This window comes from Sinocyclocheilus grahami, unplaced genomic scaffold (genome assembly GCF_001515645.1).
Source record: "Sinocyclocheilus grahami isolate Dianchi unplaced genomic scaffold, SAMN03320097.WGS_v1.1 scaffold28.1, whole genome shotgun sequence".
Classification (NCBI taxonomy): domain Eukaryota; kingdom Metazoa; phylum Chordata; class Actinopteri; order Cypriniformes; family Cyprinidae; genus Sinocyclocheilus; species Sinocyclocheilus grahami.
Window position 1 is genome coordinate 38,760 of NW_015505207.1, and position 22,095 is coordinate 60,854.

The 22,095-nt window shown below is 39.9% G+C and overlaps 2 protein-coding genes and 1 pseudogene across 2 annotated transcripts; all 3 read left to right on the forward strand.

Annotated features, from left to right (window-relative positions):
• Positions 1-9,096, forward strand: part of LOC107568727 (gamma-crystallin M2-like) — a 23,641-nt pseudogene extending 14,545 nt beyond the window's left edge.
• A 2,133-nt stretch (positions 9,097-11,229) lies between these two features.
• LOC107568713 (gamma-crystallin M2-like) lies at positions 11,230-18,442 on the forward strand. Its single transcript, XM_016254698.1, has 4 exons — positions 11,230-11,249; positions 17,480-17,534; positions 17,760-18,002; positions 18,128-18,442. Exons 1-4 carry the CDS (start codon positions 11,245-11,247, stop codon positions 18,398-18,400), a joined length of 576 nt encoding a protein of 191 aa, XP_016110184.1. The 5' UTR covers positions 11,230-11,244; the 3' UTR covers positions 18,401-18,442.
• Positions 12,174-13,314, forward strand: LOC107568720 (gamma-crystallin M2-like). Its single transcript, XM_016254711.1, has 3 exons — positions 12,174-12,254; positions 12,357-12,599; positions 13,017-13,314. The coding sequence occupies exons 1-3, from the start codon at positions 12,225-12,227 to the stop codon at positions 13,287-13,289; spliced, it is 546 nt and encodes a 181-aa protein (XP_016110197.1). The 5' UTR covers positions 12,174-12,224; the 3' UTR covers positions 13,290-13,314.
• Positions 18,443-22,095: the final 3,653 nt, after the last annotated feature.

Here is a 22,095-nt window from a genome sequence, read left to right on the forward strand (position 1 = left end):
TCTGGTGTTGGGCCACTGTGTTTTCTGAAGTCCACAGTCAACACAGTCATCTACCAGGAAATTTTAGAGCACTTCATGCTTCCTTCTGCTGACAAGCTTTATGGAGATGCTGATTTCTTTTTCCAGCAGGACTTGGCACCTGCCCACACTGCCAAAAGCACCAAAAGCTGGTTCAATGACCATGGTGTTACTGTGCTTGATTGGCCTGCAAACTCGCCTGACCTGAACCCCATAGAGAATCCATGGGGTATTGTCAAGAGGAAGATGAGACACCAGACCCAACAATGCAGATGACCTGAAGGCCGCTATCAAAGCAACCTGGGCTTCCATACCACCTCAGCAGTGCCACAGGCTGATTGTCTCCATGCCACGCCGCACTGATGCAGTAATTCATGCAAAAGGAGGCACAACCAAATATTGAGTACATGTACAGTAAATGAACATACTTTCCAACAATTCACTAAAAAAAATTTTTTATTGGTCTTATGAAGTATTCTAATTTGTTGAGATAGTCAATTGGTGGGTTTTTGTGAAATGTGAGCCAAAATCATCCCAATTAAAAGAACCGAAGACTTAAACTACTTCAGTCTGTGTGCACTGAATTTATTTAATACACTAGTTTCACAATTTGAGTTGAATTACTGAAAGAAATGAACTTTTCCACGACATTCTAATTTATTGAGATGCACCTATAGCTATAACATGCAAAAATAACTACTGGGAACAAATGTGACCGTAACCCTAACCCTAACACCCCTCCCCCTAAAAGAAAAGAGTTAGATGGTCCCATAAAACTTCTTTAGCTTCTCAACATGGTAAGTATCACATTAACTCGGGTTGTCAAGCATTACCACTTTGTAATTGACATTATTCACCCTTTTCATGATTTTTGCAGGACCTTGCCATCTTGGGGCTAACTTGGCCATGAAAGAATCTGCAGCGCGAGACAGAGGGTGAGCGAGGATCCAAACCAGATCTCCTTCCACGAAGGACTCAGGCGTCCTACGTTTATTGTAGTATCTGCCTCGTCTCTCTTGGGCTTGGCTGGTCTTCTCCCTCACTTGGTCAAGAAGAGTTTTTTGTCTTTCAACAGTGCTGTAGGCCACATGGTCGGGATTGGGAGGTTTGCGGATCAATCGCTCAAGTGGACCATTTAGCTTGCGTCCCAATGCAATCTCAGCTGGAGTGAGACCAGTACTCTCTTGCCATGCTGAATTAATGGCATACCGGAATTCTGGTATCCACTTGTCCCAATCACGGTGGTTGTCATGAACGTAAGATGATATCATTGTTTTTAAGGTCCTGTTGATCCTCTCAGTTAAGTTGGTCTGTGGATGATATGCTGTACTGAGTTTTTGAACTACACCCCATCGCTTGCAGGTATCATTGAGTAACTGGGCAGTGAACTGATGGCCGCGGTCTGATACCAGGTATGCTGGGGCTCCCCATCGAGTGAACATTTCTTTCGTCAGAATGTTGGTTATTAGGTGAGTTTTTGCAGACCGTAGAGCAAAGAGTTCTACCCACTTGCTGCAATAATCCACAAAGACTAATAAGAATTCATTGGATCTGGAAATTCTTAGGAAAGGACCCATCAGGTCTACTCCAAGCATATGGCCTGGCTCCACTACTGGGATTGACTGCAGCAGTCCAGATAGCTTTGAGATTCTTGGTTTGTATGCTTGACACGTCTTATACTGGGTGCAAAAACTCCAAACGTCTCTACGAATCTCAGGCCAATAGACATTGTCAAGTAGTCTTCTTAAGGTTTTCATTCTCCCCAAATGTCCACTCAGTGGGTTTGAATGAGCAAAATGCAAAAAGTTTCCCTAAGTGATGCAGGTATGACTAGTTGATGAGTGTATCCTTCGTGCTTGTCAGGCACACTGCGAAACAGGTAGTCATTCTGTATGATGTAAGCGATGCGGTTAGAATCTGTGGTAGGTTGTTTAGCTAACTCCCATAGAGCCTGCAAAGAAGAATCAAGCTTTTGTGCTTTCTCAATTTCATCCCAACTGACAGGCAAATTAGGGTCTGGTTTTGAAGGTTGACATAGGGCAATGTGGCTTACCATCTCTTGCACAGTTACTCCTCTAGATAGGTCATCAGGCACCACATTACATGATCCCTTCCGGTACTTTACCACAAAGCTGAAACCCTGCAGTCGTAAAGCCCTCCTGGTCAAGCGTGAGGATGGTTTAGGGTGATTAAATACCCAAGTCAGTGCAGAATGGTCTGTGAGTACTTCAAAGTTCCTTCCCTCCAAGTACTGCCTCCACTTTTCCATGGCCCACACTACTGCAAGGCATTCCTTCTCTGCGGTAGAGTATGACTTCTCTGCTCCAGAATATGACTTCTCTGCTCCATGCAGAAGTCGCGATGCGTAGGCAATGACATGTTCTGCCCCATCAAAATCCTGTGTCAATACAGCTCCTAATCCTATATCGCTGGCATCCGTTTGTACTCTGAAATCCTTGAAGTCAGGAGGCATTAAAAATGGTGCTCATTGTAGGGCGTACTTAAGATCATCAAATGCACTTTGACATTCAACTGTCCAATTCCAAGTTGCATTCTTAGCCTTTAGTGCATATAAAGGGGCTGCTCACTCGGAGAAGTGGAAGATGAAACGGTGATACCAACTTGCAAGACCTAAAAACCTTTGTACCTCTTTGAGATTCTTGGGTACGGGGAACTCATGAACAGCATTGACTTTAGAAGCTTCGGTACGGACCCCTTCTTCAGAAACAACATGTCCTAGATATGTGATGTTTTTTTGCAGCATAGAACATTTCTTGAAGTTGAGTGTCAATCCTGATACTTCCAGGTTTGCAAAGAGTTGCTTGAGATGTAGATGTTGTGGTCTTGGACCGTTTTAGAATAGATCACTATGTCATCAAGGTATACAAAGTAGAACTTCCCTACGTAGTCTCTCAGAATGTTGTTCATAAGTCTTTGAAAGGTTTCAGCTGCATTTTTGAGGCCAAAGGGAAGACGAACAAATTCACACTGGGCATTTTTGGTGACAAAGGCGGTCTTTTGGATACTGCCCTCATCCATTCCTACCTGCCAGTAACCAGACTTAAGGTCTAATGTGCTGAATATGGTCGCTCCATACAAGGACTCTAGGATATCTTGAATGTGTGGCACTGGAAATCCATCCAGAGGAGTCTTGGAGTTCAGTGCTCGAAAATCAACACACAAGCAGGTACTGCCATCTTCTTGGGTACTAAAACGACTGGTGCTGCCCAAGGGGAAACAGAAGGTCTTATGATGTCTTTGTCAAGCATGCTTGCTATTTCCTCAATGAACTTCTGTCTGTTGACAGAAACAGGATATGCTTTTCTATGCACAGGAAACTCATCGATAGTATTGATTCAATGGCGAATTAAGTTGGTTTGTCCCAAAGTGTCAGTGCATACAGTTGGCCAGTCAAGCATCAGTCCTTCTAACTGACCTTTCTGTGCTTTAGAAGCATCAGCTTGATCCACTAACTCCTTTATAGTTGTTAGAGTAGTAGAAGCCGTTGGCATTAAAGGTAGTGCAAGGTGCAAACTGACTGTTGGTGAAGGTGAAGAAATTGGGAAATAGTAGACTACATCACATTCTTCAGGCAATGAATATGTGGAATTTCTAAAATCAATGATGATTCCTGATGTCCTCAGAAACTCAAGTCCTAATACAACTGAAAAGGCCAAGTCGCAGTCCCACATCACATAGGCTCTTAGAGGATAGTTGTGGCCATGAATAGTACCTCGCCAAACTATCTTCCCCAAGGCTGATTGTACATACCCATTAGCAAGGGAAAATGACTGTCCTCTGCTTGACTGCAAAGCTTCATGATTTGACTTCAACTGTTGCCAGCACGACTCCTGCACTAATGAATAAGTGCTCCCAGTAACCAGGATTGCTTGATATTGACGGCCTTTGATGGTTATGGGCAATGTTAATGTAGTTAAGGGCTCTCCGCTGTTCTCTAAACAAACAGCTATGTGTGGATTGGGCTGTCGTCCTTTTGTGAATTTTCCAGTTTCAGTAGGCTTTGAGTTTTGATCCTGGTGCCTCTGCCTCCAGAAGGCTCTCTCTTCCCTGATATCTCTTTCTATAAGGGTTCCTACCCATACCAGATAATCTACAGTAGTTACAGTACCTCTTAAAATACTGGCAATTCTTGGATTGCAGTTTCTGAGAGTTGCTTGGAGGATCTCACGTTCCGTCATGGAAGGCTTCAACCTCAAATATAAGGCTCGGTACTGATATGTAAACGTCCTGATGCTTTCGTCAACTCTTTGTTTCCTTTCTCTGATCCTTCTTTCCACTTCAACCTCGTGATCGTCAGACAAAAAGGATTGAAGAAAAGCAGACTTAAATTGTGACCACGTTCTTACCTTCTTTTCTGCTACCCACCAGTCTTTAGCTGTATGTGTTAACACAGAAGGAAGCATGGATAAGATTTCAGAGTCATTCAAAGGCTGTATAGCCAGATATTCATCACATCGCTCCAGGTACGTAATGGGATCTTCTCCATCTAAACTTCCAAATTTTGGAAACTCTAGTTTGATGGGGGTCTTATAATGTACAGGTCGAAAGGAACTGTGGTCTGGTATGGTGCAGCTGAAATGTGGAATAGAAGTAGCTCCCCCAGAAGACTGATTCAGTGACCTCAGCTGGCCATCTCTCCGTTTCAGGCAATCCATAATTGCTCGTCCCAACTCCTGAACCTTAGTTTCCAAAGTGTCTTTAACTTGGTTGCATTCATCCTTCAACTTGGTGGACAATGAGGGGTCAAGCTGCTGTATCTCTTTGTGATGATCTTGGTGCGGTTTTACCACGTGTTGCAGCTGACATTTGATGGCAGTCATCCTATTACTTTGCTCCTGCAACTGGCGTTGAATGTCCTTAAAACAAACATCAGATGAATTTTCTAACCCCTCAACTCTACATTCTACTTTATGCATTCTTGAAGCCATAATAATTGTTAATAAGCTGGAGGAGGAGGTCACAGAGAGTCATCGAAATCACACTCTTGTTCCACATTTACAGGTTCATTTTCCAGATACAAGCTACTGAGAGAATGAATAAGGTCTCGGATTGGCTCACGAGAAGTAGTGAAAGTTTCTGAAGAGTGGTCTGGGATTAAAGGATCCTCACCCTCTGTATCTTTCTGGAAGATGGCCATTTTGTAACTAATGGATCTTTGGAAATAACTCTCTCTTTGACTGTAATGTTATGCTTTTTCAAAATATGTCCCTACCATAAACACAATCAATAAAACAGCATGACTCACAGAAAGTAGAATTTGTGTCTCTCATCAAAATTCAGTTAGATTGTCCTTTTCTTTCTCAAGTCCCTGTTCGGGCATCATAATTTATGTAACACCTAACTTTTTGATGCTACATAAAGATTTAGGGACCACAGAGACTGATTAATTTCAGTGAGCCATGTGTATTAAAGACATACTGTGAGCCACACATTCATATCAACAAGTCCAAACATTAGCCTATAGAGTCTTCCAGAGTGGAGGAAACATCAGTTAAGTCCACCAGTTCATAAATATGACCATAAGTAGCATTTTGTCACAGTGAAATCATTCTTTAAACTGGGAAATATGAGACCAGCAGTCCTTAAATGAAGCAAGGAAGAATCTGAACCAGCAAACAATTAATCCGTTTGTTGATCATAGAATAAGTTGAGTAGATGGTTGGATGAAGACAATTAGCCCCTTTTTGTCTAGGTCCTGTTTATATCTGTGCTGTTTCCTCTCTCATACAAGAACCCTCTGCATTTAAACAAACATAGAATCAACACATGTTTAGTATTAATCCCTAACAGAAAGCATATATACAAACTCTACATACATACAAAACAATGCCTTACTTACATTTGAGAGCAAGAACAAATTGTTCCTCAAATCAGGGCACCAACAAAGGACAGCAAAGGTGAAGACATTCCATGTGCTTACCACACTACTTCCTGCCTAATGTTACTTCTTTACCTTTTAGGCAAATGAGAAACTCAGAATACAGAGCGCCCCCTAATGATTGGTATAGCTATAACATGCAAAAAGAACTATACTGGGAAAAAATGTGCCAGTAAAACTGTTACAACTTTATTCAATTTCCATACCTGAATACTACAGTTAGATCTACAGTACCTGAAACCTTATGAACAGCACTGTTTATTTTATTTGTATACTTATGTTGCATTTATTTGTACTATTGCTTGTAGATTGTTTATGTATTTGTTTATGTTTTTATTTATTTTTTACTTTTTTGTGGTGGGGCCAGTGAAAATTCCGAAAATGCTTGTAAAAAAAATGGAATATGAAACTTCAGAAGCACCACAAAGAGGAGTTTTGGTATTTGGTAGTGATTGGATTATCAAAATATGAGAGCACAAAATACAAGAGCAACTACCTAGCTCTAGGTAATCCGGATGTGTCCACCACATGTCTTCATTCAAAGCCTTTTCTGTGCCAAAAACATTTTAAACTAATTGGGAAAACACACTGAAAACATTCTCGTTGAAAAAAAAAAAAAAGGAACCAATGGAAGAGGTGGACAGCATGATCTAGTCACGTGTAGAATGGAGAACAGTTGATAATTTAAAAGGCTACTGCACTGTATTGCTGGTCAGGCTTTCATATACAATAGGGAACACACAGTCTTTTAACTGGGACAGGTCTATAAAGGTAGTCAAGAGCGAAGAACGGCACATTGAAACAATATCAACTTGTTGACTGTTGACAGACTGATATCATGGGCAGAGTGCGTTCATAAAATTGTGATTTACATAAATTGTTACACAACTTAAAGGCATAAATTATAATGCTGTCGAATTCCAAATATTCTATTAAATATTCCATCAAATATATCAGGATACATGATCAATAAATTAACAGATGTTTTTAATCATTTGCAGGTCATCTTCTATGAGGACAGGAACTTCCAGGGTCGCTCTTATGAGTGAATGAGTGACTGTGGTGACTTCTCATCCTACATGAGCCGCTGTCACTCTTGCAGAGTGGAGAGTGGATGCTGGATGATGTATGATCGTCCCAACTACACGGGAAATCAGTATTTCTTTAGGAGAGGAGACTATGCTGATTATATGTCTATGACCCGGTTTCACAGACAGGGCTTAGGTTAAACCAGGATTAGGCCATAGTTCAATTAAGTTGTTTTTACAAATATGCCTTAGATAAAAACATTACTGCTGTTATTTACTGACATATTTTAAGATCAGTCAGTGCACGTTTCTTTCAGTTAAAACAGCCCAGACATGCATTTTAGTCTGGGACTAGGCTTAAGCCTTGTCTATGAAACTGGAGGTATGTTTGGAATGAGCAACTGCATCAGGTCCTGCCGTATGATCCCTATGGTGAGTTGTGAGCATTTTTATGTGCCCATAAAAAATCTATGATTTTAAGGGAATTTTTTGCTGAAAAAAAATCAATACATAGCTTTTTTTTATCATTTAAATATCCTTTTTCCTAAAAAGAAAAACAGATGATCCTTTCAAAATTCTGATTTACAAGAGACATCTCTACACTGTTTTAGATGTGCACATTTGATGTTGACATGGCCGGTTTAACTTTAAAGGGATCATATGATGCTGCTAAAAAGAACATTATTTTGTGTATTTGGTGTAATAAAATGTGTTTATGCGGTTTAAAGTAAAAAAAACACATTATTTTCCACATACTGTATATTATTGTTTCTCCTCCATGCCCCGCCTTTTTGAAACACGTCGGTTTTTACAAAGCTCATCGGTCTGAAAAAGCGAGGTGTGCTCTAATTGGCCAGCTATCCAGTGCGTTGTGATTGGCGGAATACCTCAAGCGTGTGACGGAAATGTTACGCCCCTCACCATACTGTTGATGCCCTGTCAGGCCAGAGCGACGAGACAACATTAAAACCCATTACAAACGAGGCATTTGTTGCATTCCGTGGGGACATAATTACTGATTATAATGACTTATACTGTCTTTTTACGCATTGCGTTGCATTGCATCGCGCCGCGTAAACATAAAACTCTGTCTGCTTTTGTGATCGGAGAAATGACAAGCAACAAGTGCTACTCCACACTGCCCAAAACTCGCGTTTGAATCATCAGTGGCAAATCATTTAAATGAAAACGTACTTACGTGAGTCAGAACAGCCGGCATTGTAGTCAACTCTACCAGGATCAGTAAACAGTCCTCCACACACTCCTGTGCTGCACACATCTGGATATTTGGGTTGAAGTGTTCTGGAACAGTGTGGTAAATATTACTTAACCACTGATTTGTAGTCGTGTCCTCTTTTGGAAGATCAAACAAAGTAGTTTCGCTTTCACAACGAAAAACACAGCGGCCTAGCGTGAGGGGAAGCCCCGGCTTAGCGTGTGCTGAGGACGGGATAGAGTGAGCTGAGGCCGGGCTAGCGTGAGCCAAGCCCCGGCTTAGCGTGCGCTGAGGCCGGGCTAGCGTGAGCCGAAGTATACAGTAAACAAAGTAAACAATACTACAGCGAGAATAAAAGTTATGCCTTCTTTCTTTGCATGAACATTTGGGCGGCGTTATGCAAATCTTCCCACATAGTGAGGTAGATATGTGGGGGCGTGTTAGAACGAGCCGTTTTAGGGGAGTGTGGCTGACTCTGAACTTTGATAAAGAATATCTCTTTGGATTTGAGACTTTAGTCTTTGCAACTTTACAGATCTTCTTTATGCACCAAGAGCTTGTAACACTCCAAAGAGAAAGGAAAAATTGAAATCGCATCATATGACCCCTTTAATATAACAGACTTTTCTTCCATTACAGTACAGGCGATCCTACAGAATGAGGATCTACGAGATGGAGAACTTCATGGGCAAGATATACGAGCTGACAGATGACTGTGACAGCATCATGGACCTTTACCACATGTCTCACTGCCAGTCCTGCCATGTGATGGACGGCCACTGGCTCATGTATGAGCAGCCCCACTACAGAGGCAGGATGTGGTACTTCAGGCCTGGAGAGTACAGGAGCTTCAGTAATATGGGTGGCATGAGATTCATGAACATGAGGCATATCATGGACTCATGGTACTAATATTTTATCATTCTAAAGGATTAATTTCTCTATTAAAAAAAAAGTGTGTCATGAAACTAATTTCAGTGTCATTAATATTTGTATGCTCACAAAAATGCCTCATAAGATAAACGCAACCATGAAATACCTAATAGGCAAGATATGATTTACTTCAGATCAGGGATATGAGAATGAGTGTCATGAGACTTACTGGAGAGGTCAGAGTATGCCAGGTGACTCGGTCTATTGGGAAAAAGGCCAACATAATATCGTCTCTTCTCCAAAATTAAAAACAGAATTCAATCTGTCGTGGATTTCCATGGTGGACTGATGACAGAGACATAATTATTTGTTCATTGTATCACATAAACTAATTAAAGGTGCAATTCAGTCATGTTTGACTGGCTCTATGCCTCGTGTTTGACTTTATACTGACATCTACAGGCCAAACATGGCAGGAAATAGAAATCTCAGAGACAATCATTTTATCTGTTAGTCCATCCATTCTCAGTTATTAAGTGTGACTGACACAAATCGGTTAGATTTTTGCACAAAATGTCACACCTACCAACATTACTGACAAAAAAAAATAATGAAAAATGTCAAGACAGTGACCTTGTTCATCAAATAATCAAATAATTTTTAGTTTAGTTTGCTTATTTATAGTGACATCAACCAAATATTCCTATACCTTTTGTGGTTTTCAGTAATCAACATCAACTAAAAAACTACAAATAAATAAACAAATGAAAAATAAGAATAATAATAAACCCTATTTCTCTCATCCATATGGTGCAGTCCCTAAACCTGAATTAATACAGAAAATAACAGTTGTCTAATCTTGGATAAACTCTTGCTGTGCTGAAGTCTTATGGGGTTATTCTGATGCAATTTCACAAAACTAAATACTGCAAATACTCTTCTTCATCCCTTGGACTTTCTACTCATGCATGAAGTTTATTAACTGCTTCCACTTCACACTGGAAGTTTATCTTCTTGTTCCCCACATTGTTCTCTATTTCATACTGCACACAAAATCGATAATATAATTTGCTACAATCTCAACAAATGTTCTTGCTTGCCTTTGCAGTGAGCTCTTTCTCTAACTCTCTCAGATCGTTTCCTGTGTTGTAATGGCGTCTTTAACAGAGGAATTTTATGGTGTGATAGCCATAGTTATTGTTTTACCACACTCATCACTTCGAGGCCTGCCGTTTGTCATAGGCTCAGAGGTGTGGGAGCTACGGATCGCTGCAGTATGTTTTATTGCTCCAATAAGGACTGCTTTGGGCATTTAATTTAGCTTCTTCCTTATTCTGTCTGGATTGTTTTCATATTATTTTTATGCTTTGTAAATCATACTGAACCAATGCATTACAATATACATTTAATGTTATTACTGTTAACAGTTCTGTCAAATTACAATAAGTAGCTAATTATGTGAACTCAGCATGGAAGCCCCCATCAGGTCCACTAACAATTAAGCCTTTTGGTTTTGTAAAAAAAAAAAAAAAACTTTTAATAATAAAAAAAAAAAACTTAAATTTAGGGACTGGCTGAACTGTACTTTATTTTATTACCACCTTTTTCTAAAACAAATTGTGCAATCTACATTTTAAAAATAAGAATCATTGATACGCCTCATGCTCATGAATCTCATGCCACCCATATTGCTGAAGCTCCTGTACTCTCCAGGCCTGAAGTACCACATTCTGCCTTTGTAGTGGGGCTGCTCATAGAAGAGCCAATGGCCGTTCATCACATGGCAGGACTGGCAGGGGGACTTGTGGTAGCGACCCATGGTGCTGTCACAGTCATCCATCATCTCGTACATCTGACCCATGAAGTTCTCCCTCTCGTAGATCCTCATTCTGTAGGATCCCCTGTGCTGCAAAGGTAAGAAATGTACAGTTCGAGCTAAATTGTTATAAGAGTATTTAGTGAATAACTCTATGGGGAATAAAGTTCGGCAAGATCTAATACAGTCTTTCATGCCAAACATAGACATGTAGTCAGCATAGTCACCCCTTCTAAAGAAATACTGATTTCCCAAGTAGTTTGGACGGTCATACATCATCCAGCATCCACTCTCTATTCTGCAAGAATGACAGGGGCTCATGTAGGAGGAGAAGTCTCCACAGTCGCCCATACACTCATAAGAGCGACCCTGGAAGTTCCTGTCCTCGTAGAAGATGACCTGAAAAGTCAGAATTATTCTTTCAATATAATGGAGTCTCTAGTTTCCAGGTTTATCAGTCTTAAGTAGCCAATAGAGTGGTTTGCGTCTTGGTGTTTCTTTTGTGTTTAAAAAACGAACGACCAAGTGACTTATTATCAGTCCAAAATTATTTGAGGAGTTCCTCTTCTTCCAATCCATATATCCATTTGGCATTTTTATTAAGTGCAAAATAACTGTTTTCATCTCGCCCGAGCTGCTAGATCAACTTGACAAGATTACTGGCAAATTCAGGTATGGATAAAAGGGGCTCTCAAAGAAAGTTTGTTAGAATGCCACATATATATACATTCATACATGTTTTGAATATATACCTACAAGTTATATACATACACCTAAGCAGCATTTCACTTAAAATTACAAATATAGGGAAAAGGGAAATCAGTGATTTTGACTGAGAGCTGTGTTTATGATGTGTTCAAACAAAGCCCAAATATACCAAACATCTGTGCTGTAATTTTTTTGGTATTATAACAAACACCAAACAGAAGAATTTTAATAATGGTATTTTTTTTCTAGTGTTAATAGTTTATTATGTTTAATATTTAAAGCTTTATTTAGGGATTAAAAGTCTAACCACACAACAGATTTAAAAGTCAATAGTAATGCAGTAGCTATATAAACAGGCCCTGTTTTAACAGATAAATTTTGATCAACATTGTTTTTTATAAAAAGAAAGACTTTAGAGAAAAAGTGTATTTCAAAATGTCTGAAAACATTATTGTGGAAAGCGTATACGACCTGTAGGTTATGTCAAAATGGACCACAATGAATGCACTCTGAATGCTTCCATACTGATCTGCTGAGTCAGGAGGTTGTCTTCAATCTCAATAGCAAGCACACAGTTTTATTCAATTCGCCGGGTATAAAAGTAAGGGTGAGACCTGGCAGGACGACAGTGCAGTGTAAAAGGAAGAGTATCAAATAATTTAAAAAATGACTACAGCAGGCATGAGCATGTGCAGGGTAAGTAATGACATCCCTTTCTCTTACTCTATTAAAATGCAATATGCATACCTAAGAATGCATACCTAAAATTATTTTTAACCTCATGTTTAATCTCGTCAGGCCGTCTTCTACGAGGACAGGAACTTCCAGGGTCGCTCTTATGAATGTATGGGTGACTGTGCTGACATGTCTCCTTACTTGAGTCGCTGCCACTCTTGCAAAGTGGAAAGTGGCTGCTTCATGATGTACGACCGTCCCAGCTACATGGGAAATCAGTATTTCTTTAGGAGGGGAGACTATGCTGATTACATGTCTATGTTTGGCATGAGCGACTGCATCAGATCTTGCCGTATGATCCCTATGGTAAGAGAATAATACATACTTGACTTGCCACAGAACTGGTTGCTAAATGCTCTTCTCGTAAAGAGTAGGGGTGTAACCCCGGTGTCCTGGTGAAATTCCATCAACTGGCCCTTGTCAATCATGGCCTCCTAATAATCCCCATCCACTTGATTGGCTCTATCACTCTCTCCTCTCCACCTGTAGCTGGTGTGTGGTGAGCGCACTGGCACCATTGTACTGTGGCTGCCGTCGCATCATCCAGCTGGATGCTGCACACTGGTGGTGGTTGAGTAGAGACCCCCCCCCATATGATTGTAAAGCGCTTTGGGTGTACAGTAATACACAATAAAGAGCTATATAAATACCTCATTCATTTATTCATTCATGCTCTCACAACAATTTAGCACAACTTTTAAATTTCTGTTTATATATTTGCAGCACAGGGGATCCTTCAGAATGAGGATCTATGAAAGAGAGAACTTCATGGGCCAGATGTACGAGATGATGGATGACTGTGACAACATCATGGACCGTTACCACATGTCTCACTGCCAGTCCTGCCATGTGATGGACGGCCACTGGCTCATGTATGAGCAGCCCCACTACAGAGGCAGGATGTGGTACTACAGGCCTGGAGAGTACAGGAGCTTCAAAGATATGGGGGGCATGAGATTCATGAGCACGAGGCGCATCAATGATTCCTTCTATTAAAAAGTAAATTGTATTAATGTGAGAAAATGTGTTACTTGACAATAAAATACTTCTGAACAAATCACTTAGTGGTCAAAAACAATTTTTCTAAGATTGCTAAAATCTTTAGAAATCTTACAACTTCAGTCAATGTTCTTCCAATCAAGTTCCAATCTAATCTTCACTCATTTTGTGTCAGACCATCTTATATATACATAATATATATAGGTAATATATTATATATATTATACTTAACAGAATTAGTAAATTATAGACAATATAACGAATAGTAAATTATTTAAGTTTGCAAAGTTATAGCAATTCAAGCACAGTTTCCCATTACTTAGTAGGCAGCAATTATAGGTAATTTCATTGAAACCACCTCAGAGCACATCACACACAATCAATTTGCATACATACTGTAGAACAGTCAATGTCCATAACGTTCTGCATGTGACACATCACATGTGTCGGTAATATTGTGGGGTGGATCATTTTTTTGATAGAATAATTAAAAGGAATATTTCAAGTTTCATCCCAGCCAAGCTCTAGTAAACAGTCTCTGCTGAATGCTGTTGATTGCCACAAAAAAACATTGGCTTGTTTCATGTCATACACATTCATGTCATGTTTCTTTTTTTTTTTTTAATAATTTTCAAAGTTTTTAAATTCCTTGTTTTATTGTTGTGATTGTTTTTATTTTATTTTATGTAAAGCACTTTGAATTACCATTGTGTATGAAATGTGCTATACAAATAAACTTGCCTTGCCTTGCCTTACACATGCAGACAATTTTGCCTTACACTTGCAACAAAGCCACATGCAGGCTTTGTTTCTGTGGAATGAGCTGTGACATAGCCAACGTGTCTTGCACTGCACCAGGGCTGTAGCAGTAGGCAAGGCTACTGGGTCTTGAACTTGGGCATGGTAAAGGGCACAAAAAATTACAATGCAGACTCATGCCCAGAAACCATTAGATCCACACTCTGGGCCCTCCACCGTCTTGTCGTCGTCCCACAGTGCATATTCTGCTGAAAAACCCTGGGTCTGGCCATTCATGCGGACATAAATTTGACACATAACTTACCTAAACATTGTTGCAGACCAAGTAGACCCCTTCATGACAATGGTGTTCCCTAGTGGAAGTGGCCTCTTTCAGCAGGATAATGCACGCTGCATACATTGTTCAGGAATGGTTTGAGGAACATAATAAAGTGTTCAAGGTTATGTCGGTGCCAATAGCCTTCTGGACACCATCAGATTATGCTTTTAGTCGGCGCTTTTTGTTCTTAGCCATGCTGTTTGCCATCAGCGCCATTCCAGCGTGCTTCGGCCTGCACGCCTGCTGCTACTTAACCACGATGAGAAGAAAAAAACTTTTATTCTTTTACTTCAGTTTATTTTCTTTCCGTTGAGAGTTTCGTGTTCTGAGTTAAGTTTTGCCACAAAGCCGTGTCTCCAAGTCCAACTCCGACTGCACTCACATCAAAACTTCAACCAGCCCACAACTCCACATCTTCAGCCAACACCCAACCAGTGGCTTCCTAAGACGCCACTTCGAACGACTACTGGACTTCCAGCCAATCAACAAACTTGGGAAACCCCTTTCTGCAATGATGACAACAAGGGAACCCCCTAAACAATCAACACAAGTACCTCCAAATCCTAGCTGAACTGGTATATTTAATATAAATTTTAACCTCATTGAGGAACTCAATGTGAGGGTTAATTAAGTGATTGATGGTTGTTTAGGTCTATGCAATTGCACATATTGCTATATACTTGGGATTTCATATTTTCACTCTCTCAAAATCATTTTTTTCTCGCTTTTTCCCTTTCTGCAATTTGTGTGAATGTGTGTGTTCATGTGTTAGATTAGTTTATATGTCTTAGATTTATCCAATAAAGCCTTATTTATATTGAAAACAGAAGTATCTTGTGTTTTGTGCTTGCAAGCTAATGTCTTAAACTGCCGATCTTGTTACTGTGCTAATAAATAGTGTTTTCACTATATTTTGCATATTAATATCCATGCAGAGTTGATGTTGTACAGCCTGTTCAGTGAATTACGGGCCAAATCAGTTGATCAGCTGTAAAACAGTGATTCTGTCCAAATTCCCTATAAAATCATAAATAATTCCTTTTGAGCTAAATTGACCTGTTTCCCTTACAGTGGTGAATCTTGATGCACTGACTCCAGCTTCAGTCCACTACTTGTGAAGCTCTCCCAAGTGTTTGAATCGGCTTTGCTTGACAGTATTCTCAAGCTTGTGGTCATCCCTGTTGCTTGTGCACATTTTCCTACCCAATTTCCTCCTTCCAGTCAACTTTGCATTTAATATGCTTTGATACAGCACTCTGTGAACAGCCACTCCTTTCAGTAATGACCTTCTGTGACTTACCCTCTTTGTGGAGGGTGTCAATGATTGTCTTCTGGACCATTGTCAAGTCAGCAGTCTTCCCCATTATTGTGGTTTCAAAGAACAAGAGATACCCAGAATTTATACTTTAGAGATGGTCATTTAATGAAACTCAAATATAAATATTCTAATATTTTGAGATACTGGATTTTTTACTTTCATGAGCTGTAAGCTGTAATCATCAAAATTAAAAAAAAAAACGTTTGAAATGTTTTACTTTACATGTAATGAATCTAGAATATATGAAAGTTTCACTTTTTAAAATAAGTTAAAAAAAAATTTTTGATGCATATATATATATATATATACACACACACACACAGTGGGGAAAATAACTATTTGACACCCTGCTGATTTTGTAAGTTTACTTACAAAGAAATGAGGGGTCTATAATTTTATGATAGGTTATTTTAACAGATCGAGACAGAATATCAGCCAAAAAAAACACATTATACAAAGGTTATAAATTGACTTGAACATGACTTAGTATACTTGGTGGAGAAACCCCTATTGGCAAGCAGAGACATTTCTTGTATTTGCTCACCATGTTTGCACACATCTCAGGAGGGATTTGGTCCACTCCTCTTTACAGATCCTCTCTAAATCCTTAAGTTTTCTTGGCTGTCACTTAGCAGCTCGAAGTTTCAGCTCCCTCCACATATTTTCTATAGGATTAAGGTCTGGAGACTGGCTAGACTACTCCTTGACCTTAATGTGCTTCTTCTTGAGACACTCCTTTGCTGCCTTGGCAGTATGTTTTGGGTCATTGTCATGCTGACCCATCCATAACCCATCTCCAGTATTCTGGCTGAGGGAAGGAGGTTCTCATCCAAGATTTTACTGTACATGGCTCCATCCATCGGCCCCTCAATGCGGTGAAGTCATCCTGAACCCTTAGCAGAGAAACAGCCCCAAAGCATAATGTTTACACCTCTGTGCTTGACTATAGGGATGGTGTTCTTGAGATTATAGTCAGCATTTCTCTCCCTCCAAACACAGTGAGTTGAGTTGATGCCAAAGAGCTCAATTTTGGTCTCATCTGACCACAGCACTTTCTCCCAATCCTTCTCTGAATCATTTAGATGTTTACTGGCAAACTTCAGATAGGCCTGTACATGTGCCTTCTTGGGTTTCTCCATATATTACATCCTCTGGATCATACTACAAGATCAACAGTGCTTGCAAACTGTTAAAGGCATTCTCTGCTCTGCCATGTTATGTCTCCCTCAACTCTTCCACTATCTTCCACATCCTTTTTTTAAAACAAAATAACCGTCAACAATTAATGCCCAAAACCACAAATGATCAATTGTTCTACTTTATAAAAGCTAAAAACTCTATTGACAAAGTTTAAACATTTGATTGAGAGCTCTTTTCATAACAGCAATATCAGAATATCAATATCTGCCACGAGTGCTAGCAAGAGTCACTCTGTTCCTAACGCTCAAACAAGAAAATAAAACATATATATATATATATATATTAAAGTTGACATTAAAAACAAACATAATAAAAATACAGGTTTGTTAACTTCCTATACAGGCCTATGTTACGAAAAGTGTATTTAGTATAACCTGCATTTTGGCTGTTTAGAGTGTGGTCTTACCACTGGAATTGCTTTACAAGCAGAAATTTCTAATATTCTCCACCACAAGGCTTGAAATAATAACCCTTTCAGGTCTGTAGTAGCGAACTGTACAACTCACTACACCATGCAGCTGACTAAGGCCTATTTAAACAATAGGAATACAAATTCTTTCAGAGTCCACATAGTATAAATAAGGCAGCAGGCTGTCATTACAGTGGTGAATTTGGAATAACCACAACTGCAACCATGCACGGAAAGGTAAGCCAAGATCAAAGAATAACACATTCTCAACATCTTACTACACTACATGATTTTTTGCTTTTCTGATAACTGATTGCTTTTCTTCTCTAACTGATATAAAACAAAACCCTGCAATTTCAATACAACAAATTGTTTTTTGAAGATTCAATTGGATATAATGTTGGGTAATGTTGTTGATAAACAGTAATTTAGTTCATGCTGAACATTTTATGTTTGTCTCAGGTCATCTTCTACGAGGACAGGAACTTCCAGGGTCGCTCTTATGAGTGTATGAGCGACTGTGGTGACTTCTCCTCCTACATGAGCCGCTGTCACTCTTGCAGAGTGGAGAGTGGATGCTGGATGATGTATGATCGCCCCAACTACATGGGAAATCAGTATTTCTTTAGGAGAGGAGATTATGCCGATTACATGTCTATGTTTGGAATGAATGACTGCATCAGGTCCTGCCGTATGATCCCCATGGTAAGTTCAACAAACATTTTGCATTTGTTATAAATTAACTTCATTTTATTTTTTTAATCCAAATTCAGAATAGATACTATAAACTACTAAAACTAGATCACCCATTGACAACTTCTTTACTACAGTACAAGGGATCCTACAGAATGAGGATCTACGAGAGGGAGAACTTCATGGGTCAGATGTACGAGATGATGGATGACTGTGACAGCACCATGGACCGTTACCGCATGTCTCACTGCCAGTCCTGTCATGTGATGGACGGCCACTGGCTTTTCTATGAGCAGCCCCACTACAGAGGCAAGATGTGGTACTTCAAGCCTGGAGAGTACAGGAGCTTCAGTAATATGGGTGGCATGAGATTCATGAGCATGAGGCGTATCATGGATTCCTGGTACTAGAGTTCTAAAGGGTCAATAAAATAATCTCTCTACAACACTAAACATTTGTTTTGAATATTCTTCAATGCAAATATTTTATTTGTATTAATCAATAATCCACATAAAAATATCCAATCAAATAAATACTGTAAAATACAAAAAGAGATAAAAGAACAAAATGTTATTCAAGTTATGAGTACAACCAAGCTAGGCATAATAGTTAAGTCCATTTGAATAATATTATTGAAATATTTGTGTGATTAAATCTGGATCAATTCTGACATGACTTGTGAATTATAAAACTTTTAGTCACTGCTGAACCAAAACACCTCAGATCTATGCTCTTGTGGAAGTCCAAAAACGTTTGCCTGAAACGCATGAATCAACCTCATTTTCTGTTTACCATACTCATACAGAGCTCAAAATTAAATTTTTTACTCAGTAGCACTGGTGTTCCCAACTTAAACTTAGGAGCACCGACAAAAATGTAGGAGTACCCCCTGAAAATTAAGGAGCACCGCAACTGCCAATTGAGCGGAACAGCCAACAATATCCTGACGAAAAAAAAGCTTCAACAATTGAAACTGATTCTGAATTCTTTGCTACACACCTGTCCCCGCATTTCTTGTTAGTGATTTTTTAAATATTTTTTTAAGCAAGAGACAAGAAAGAATGAAAATACGAGCACATGAACAAGATGTTTATTTGATCTATTACAGGCCGAACTCTCTGTAGCTAATTAAAATTAGAGATAAACCACTGCATTTTAATCACGATCCAAACAAAGATGCTACATGAGCAGTTTCTGATTAAAATTAGATTGTATGATTTCAAAATCTGAAGCAAAATCAGAATGCTCTGATTTCAGCTTTATAAAATTATGCTACATAAAATTAGGGCTGCCCCCTAATAGTCGACTAACCATTAGTCGACCAGAAGAAGCTTGGTCGACCAAAATTTTGTTAGTCGCAGAAAATAATTTTTCAGGCGAAGTCACGCAGTCTGTGACGGACAGATCATTAACTGGTCTGTGGTAATACAGTACATCGGGCAGGACATCCAAATGCTCACCTATCATTCATCAACCTCAAATATGGCTTATCATCTGAAATATGTAAGTATTAGAAACTTTACATGGCCGCTCAATCTAATGTTAACCTAGAGCAGGGGTAGGCAAGTTCGGTCCTAGAGAGCCGCCTCTGCAGGAGAACAGTCCAGGGTTGGTTTTTTCAGGGTTGGAACTGAACTCTGCAGGACTGCGGCTGTCGAGGACCGAACTTGCCTACCCCTGACCTAGAGAAATGTGTGCTGTTCAAGTGTCTGTGCGGAGTGTGGAAGCTGAACAGTAGCGCTCACTGCAGGACAGATAGAGGTGCCGGTGTGCTCACTTGCTTTTAAAATACTCCGTCATTTTTGGTCATACAGATAAAAGTAATACATCTTTTGAATTTGACAGACTCTGTGACTCTGTTTGAAAGACTGTTTGAAAGACACAGTGTTTATTTTTGTGAACTCACAATAACAACAAAACATTGCACTTTTGTAAAATAATGAAAGCAAACATGCGCTTTCTGATGTCTCGTTCTTTGTAAACTTCAGCGTGAAACTCTGTGTATACTTGCCTTACAGATATGAAAAACATATCTATAAAGAGCGAAATGTCTACTTTCAAATGGAAAACAATATTCTCAGATTATGTAATCCATATGAAACATGCATACAGGCACTACTGCAGAGAGGACAAATCAGTGTCGCAGACTTCATCTCTTAAAGTTAAAAACAAATAAAGCACTAGTGTAACAATAAATTATTAAAATGTTAATGCATTCTCCTTACTGTTTTTCCCTGACACATTCATAATCATTACTTCTGCAGGTGTGCTGTGGCAAGCTTTATGCATGTGCTTGAGTGCTTATTAGGCTATGTAGGCAATTAAAGTCTCATTATAATGATTTAAATGGTTTATCAATACATTTGTGATTAGTTGACTAATGCTTAAAATGAACAACTACTAGTCAACCAAAAAAATCTTTAATCGAGGGCAGCCCTACATAAAATATATCTGCACGACACAAAAACAGCAGACGGACTGCAAAAGAATGCAAATTCACTCCCTAACAGAAGTGGCGCTTATGGAACAGCAGAAATACAGCTTTACTTGGTTACTGCTGTAAGCAAAGCAGCTTATAAAAATTACTTGAATATGCATTATGATGAACAGATTTGATGTAGGCTTTTATTTCCATTAAACATTGATCAACACATATGCAGGACTCAAAATTTAATCTGTGTGGCCTCAAAAATATATGTGTGTGAGTGCAAATAACTGTTGTGTTGCGACCTATTTTAATTTCGATACAAAACCTTTGCTAATTACCACACAGTATGTGCCTGCTGTGAGCTGATACAAGACTGGTACACCATTCTATCCAACATTACATAACCAATTTCATCTTTACATTCTTAAAGGGGTCATTGAATGCAAAATTCACTTTTACATGTTGTTTGAACAGAAATACGTCTTGGCAGTGTGTGTGTGTATACAACCCCCCTATAATGATAAAAATCCACCCAGTGTTTTTTTTTAAATCCCAATAAATCATAAGGACTTTCACAGATCAAGCTGTTTACAGATTCTTGGCAAAGTGACGTAGCTTTGCCCAGGCCCCTCCCATGTATGATGACGGACACTGGCGTTTCAGCATAGACCTGCCCTGAGTGAGCTGTAAACAGTCCGCCATTGTTTCAAGAATGTCTCCTAGGTGATTGAAGTGTTTTGTTGTTGGATGTAATAATGAACATAGTAGTCGTCATTTACTCCTGACCATAGGCGGAAATCTTAGGGTTAGGGTTGACATATTAGGGTTGTCCCCCCTAAAAATATGATTAAAAACGTCTCAGGTTACGTATGTAACCATGGTTCCTCGAGGGAACGAGATGCTGCGTAGGAGGACGCTTCGGGAACGCCCTTCAGCATGACCGGCTCTGAATGTCGTGTGTAATCAGACCAATAGATGGGCGAGACGTTACGGGCGGGTGACGTAATGCCAGGAAGCTATAAAAGCACGTGCGGTGAGACCAGCGTCAGCTTCTAGGAGTGAAGCAAGCGCTGGCAGAGATGCCGAAAGTATGGCCCCGAGACGCAGCGTCTCGTTCCCTCGAGGAACCATGGTTACATACGTAACCTGAGACGTTCCTCTTCAGGAACTCGAGCTGGGTCGGAGGACGCTTCGGGAACAAGAATGCCCACGCCGCCAGACTTTCAAATCTCGCCTAGTGTGGAAGCGTGCACAGCTAAGGCGCGAGAACAGAGGAGCCAGGAGTGGCTCGCATGTCTAGACCATAGAACCTGACAAAGGTTAGGGGCGTGGACCATCACGCAGCGTCGCAGATGTCCTGCATCGAGACACCTGCCAAGAAGGCCTTTGAGGCCGCCACACTTCTAGTAGAGTGAGCCTTGACCCCAAGAGGCGAAGGGAGATCAGAGGACTCATAGGAAATAGAAATGGTATCTACTATCCATAGACTGAGTGTCTGTTTTGTAGCTGGAAGACCTCTCTTAGGGGGACCACAGCATACGAGCCGTTGCTCGCACTGGACACATACAGTTAAGCTTCTGCTGGTCTGGATCCCCGAAGGGACGAGGACTGAGGGCCTGGAGCACGACAGGCCGTGGTGTAGAGGAGGGGACCTTAGGAACATACCCCGCTCGAGGG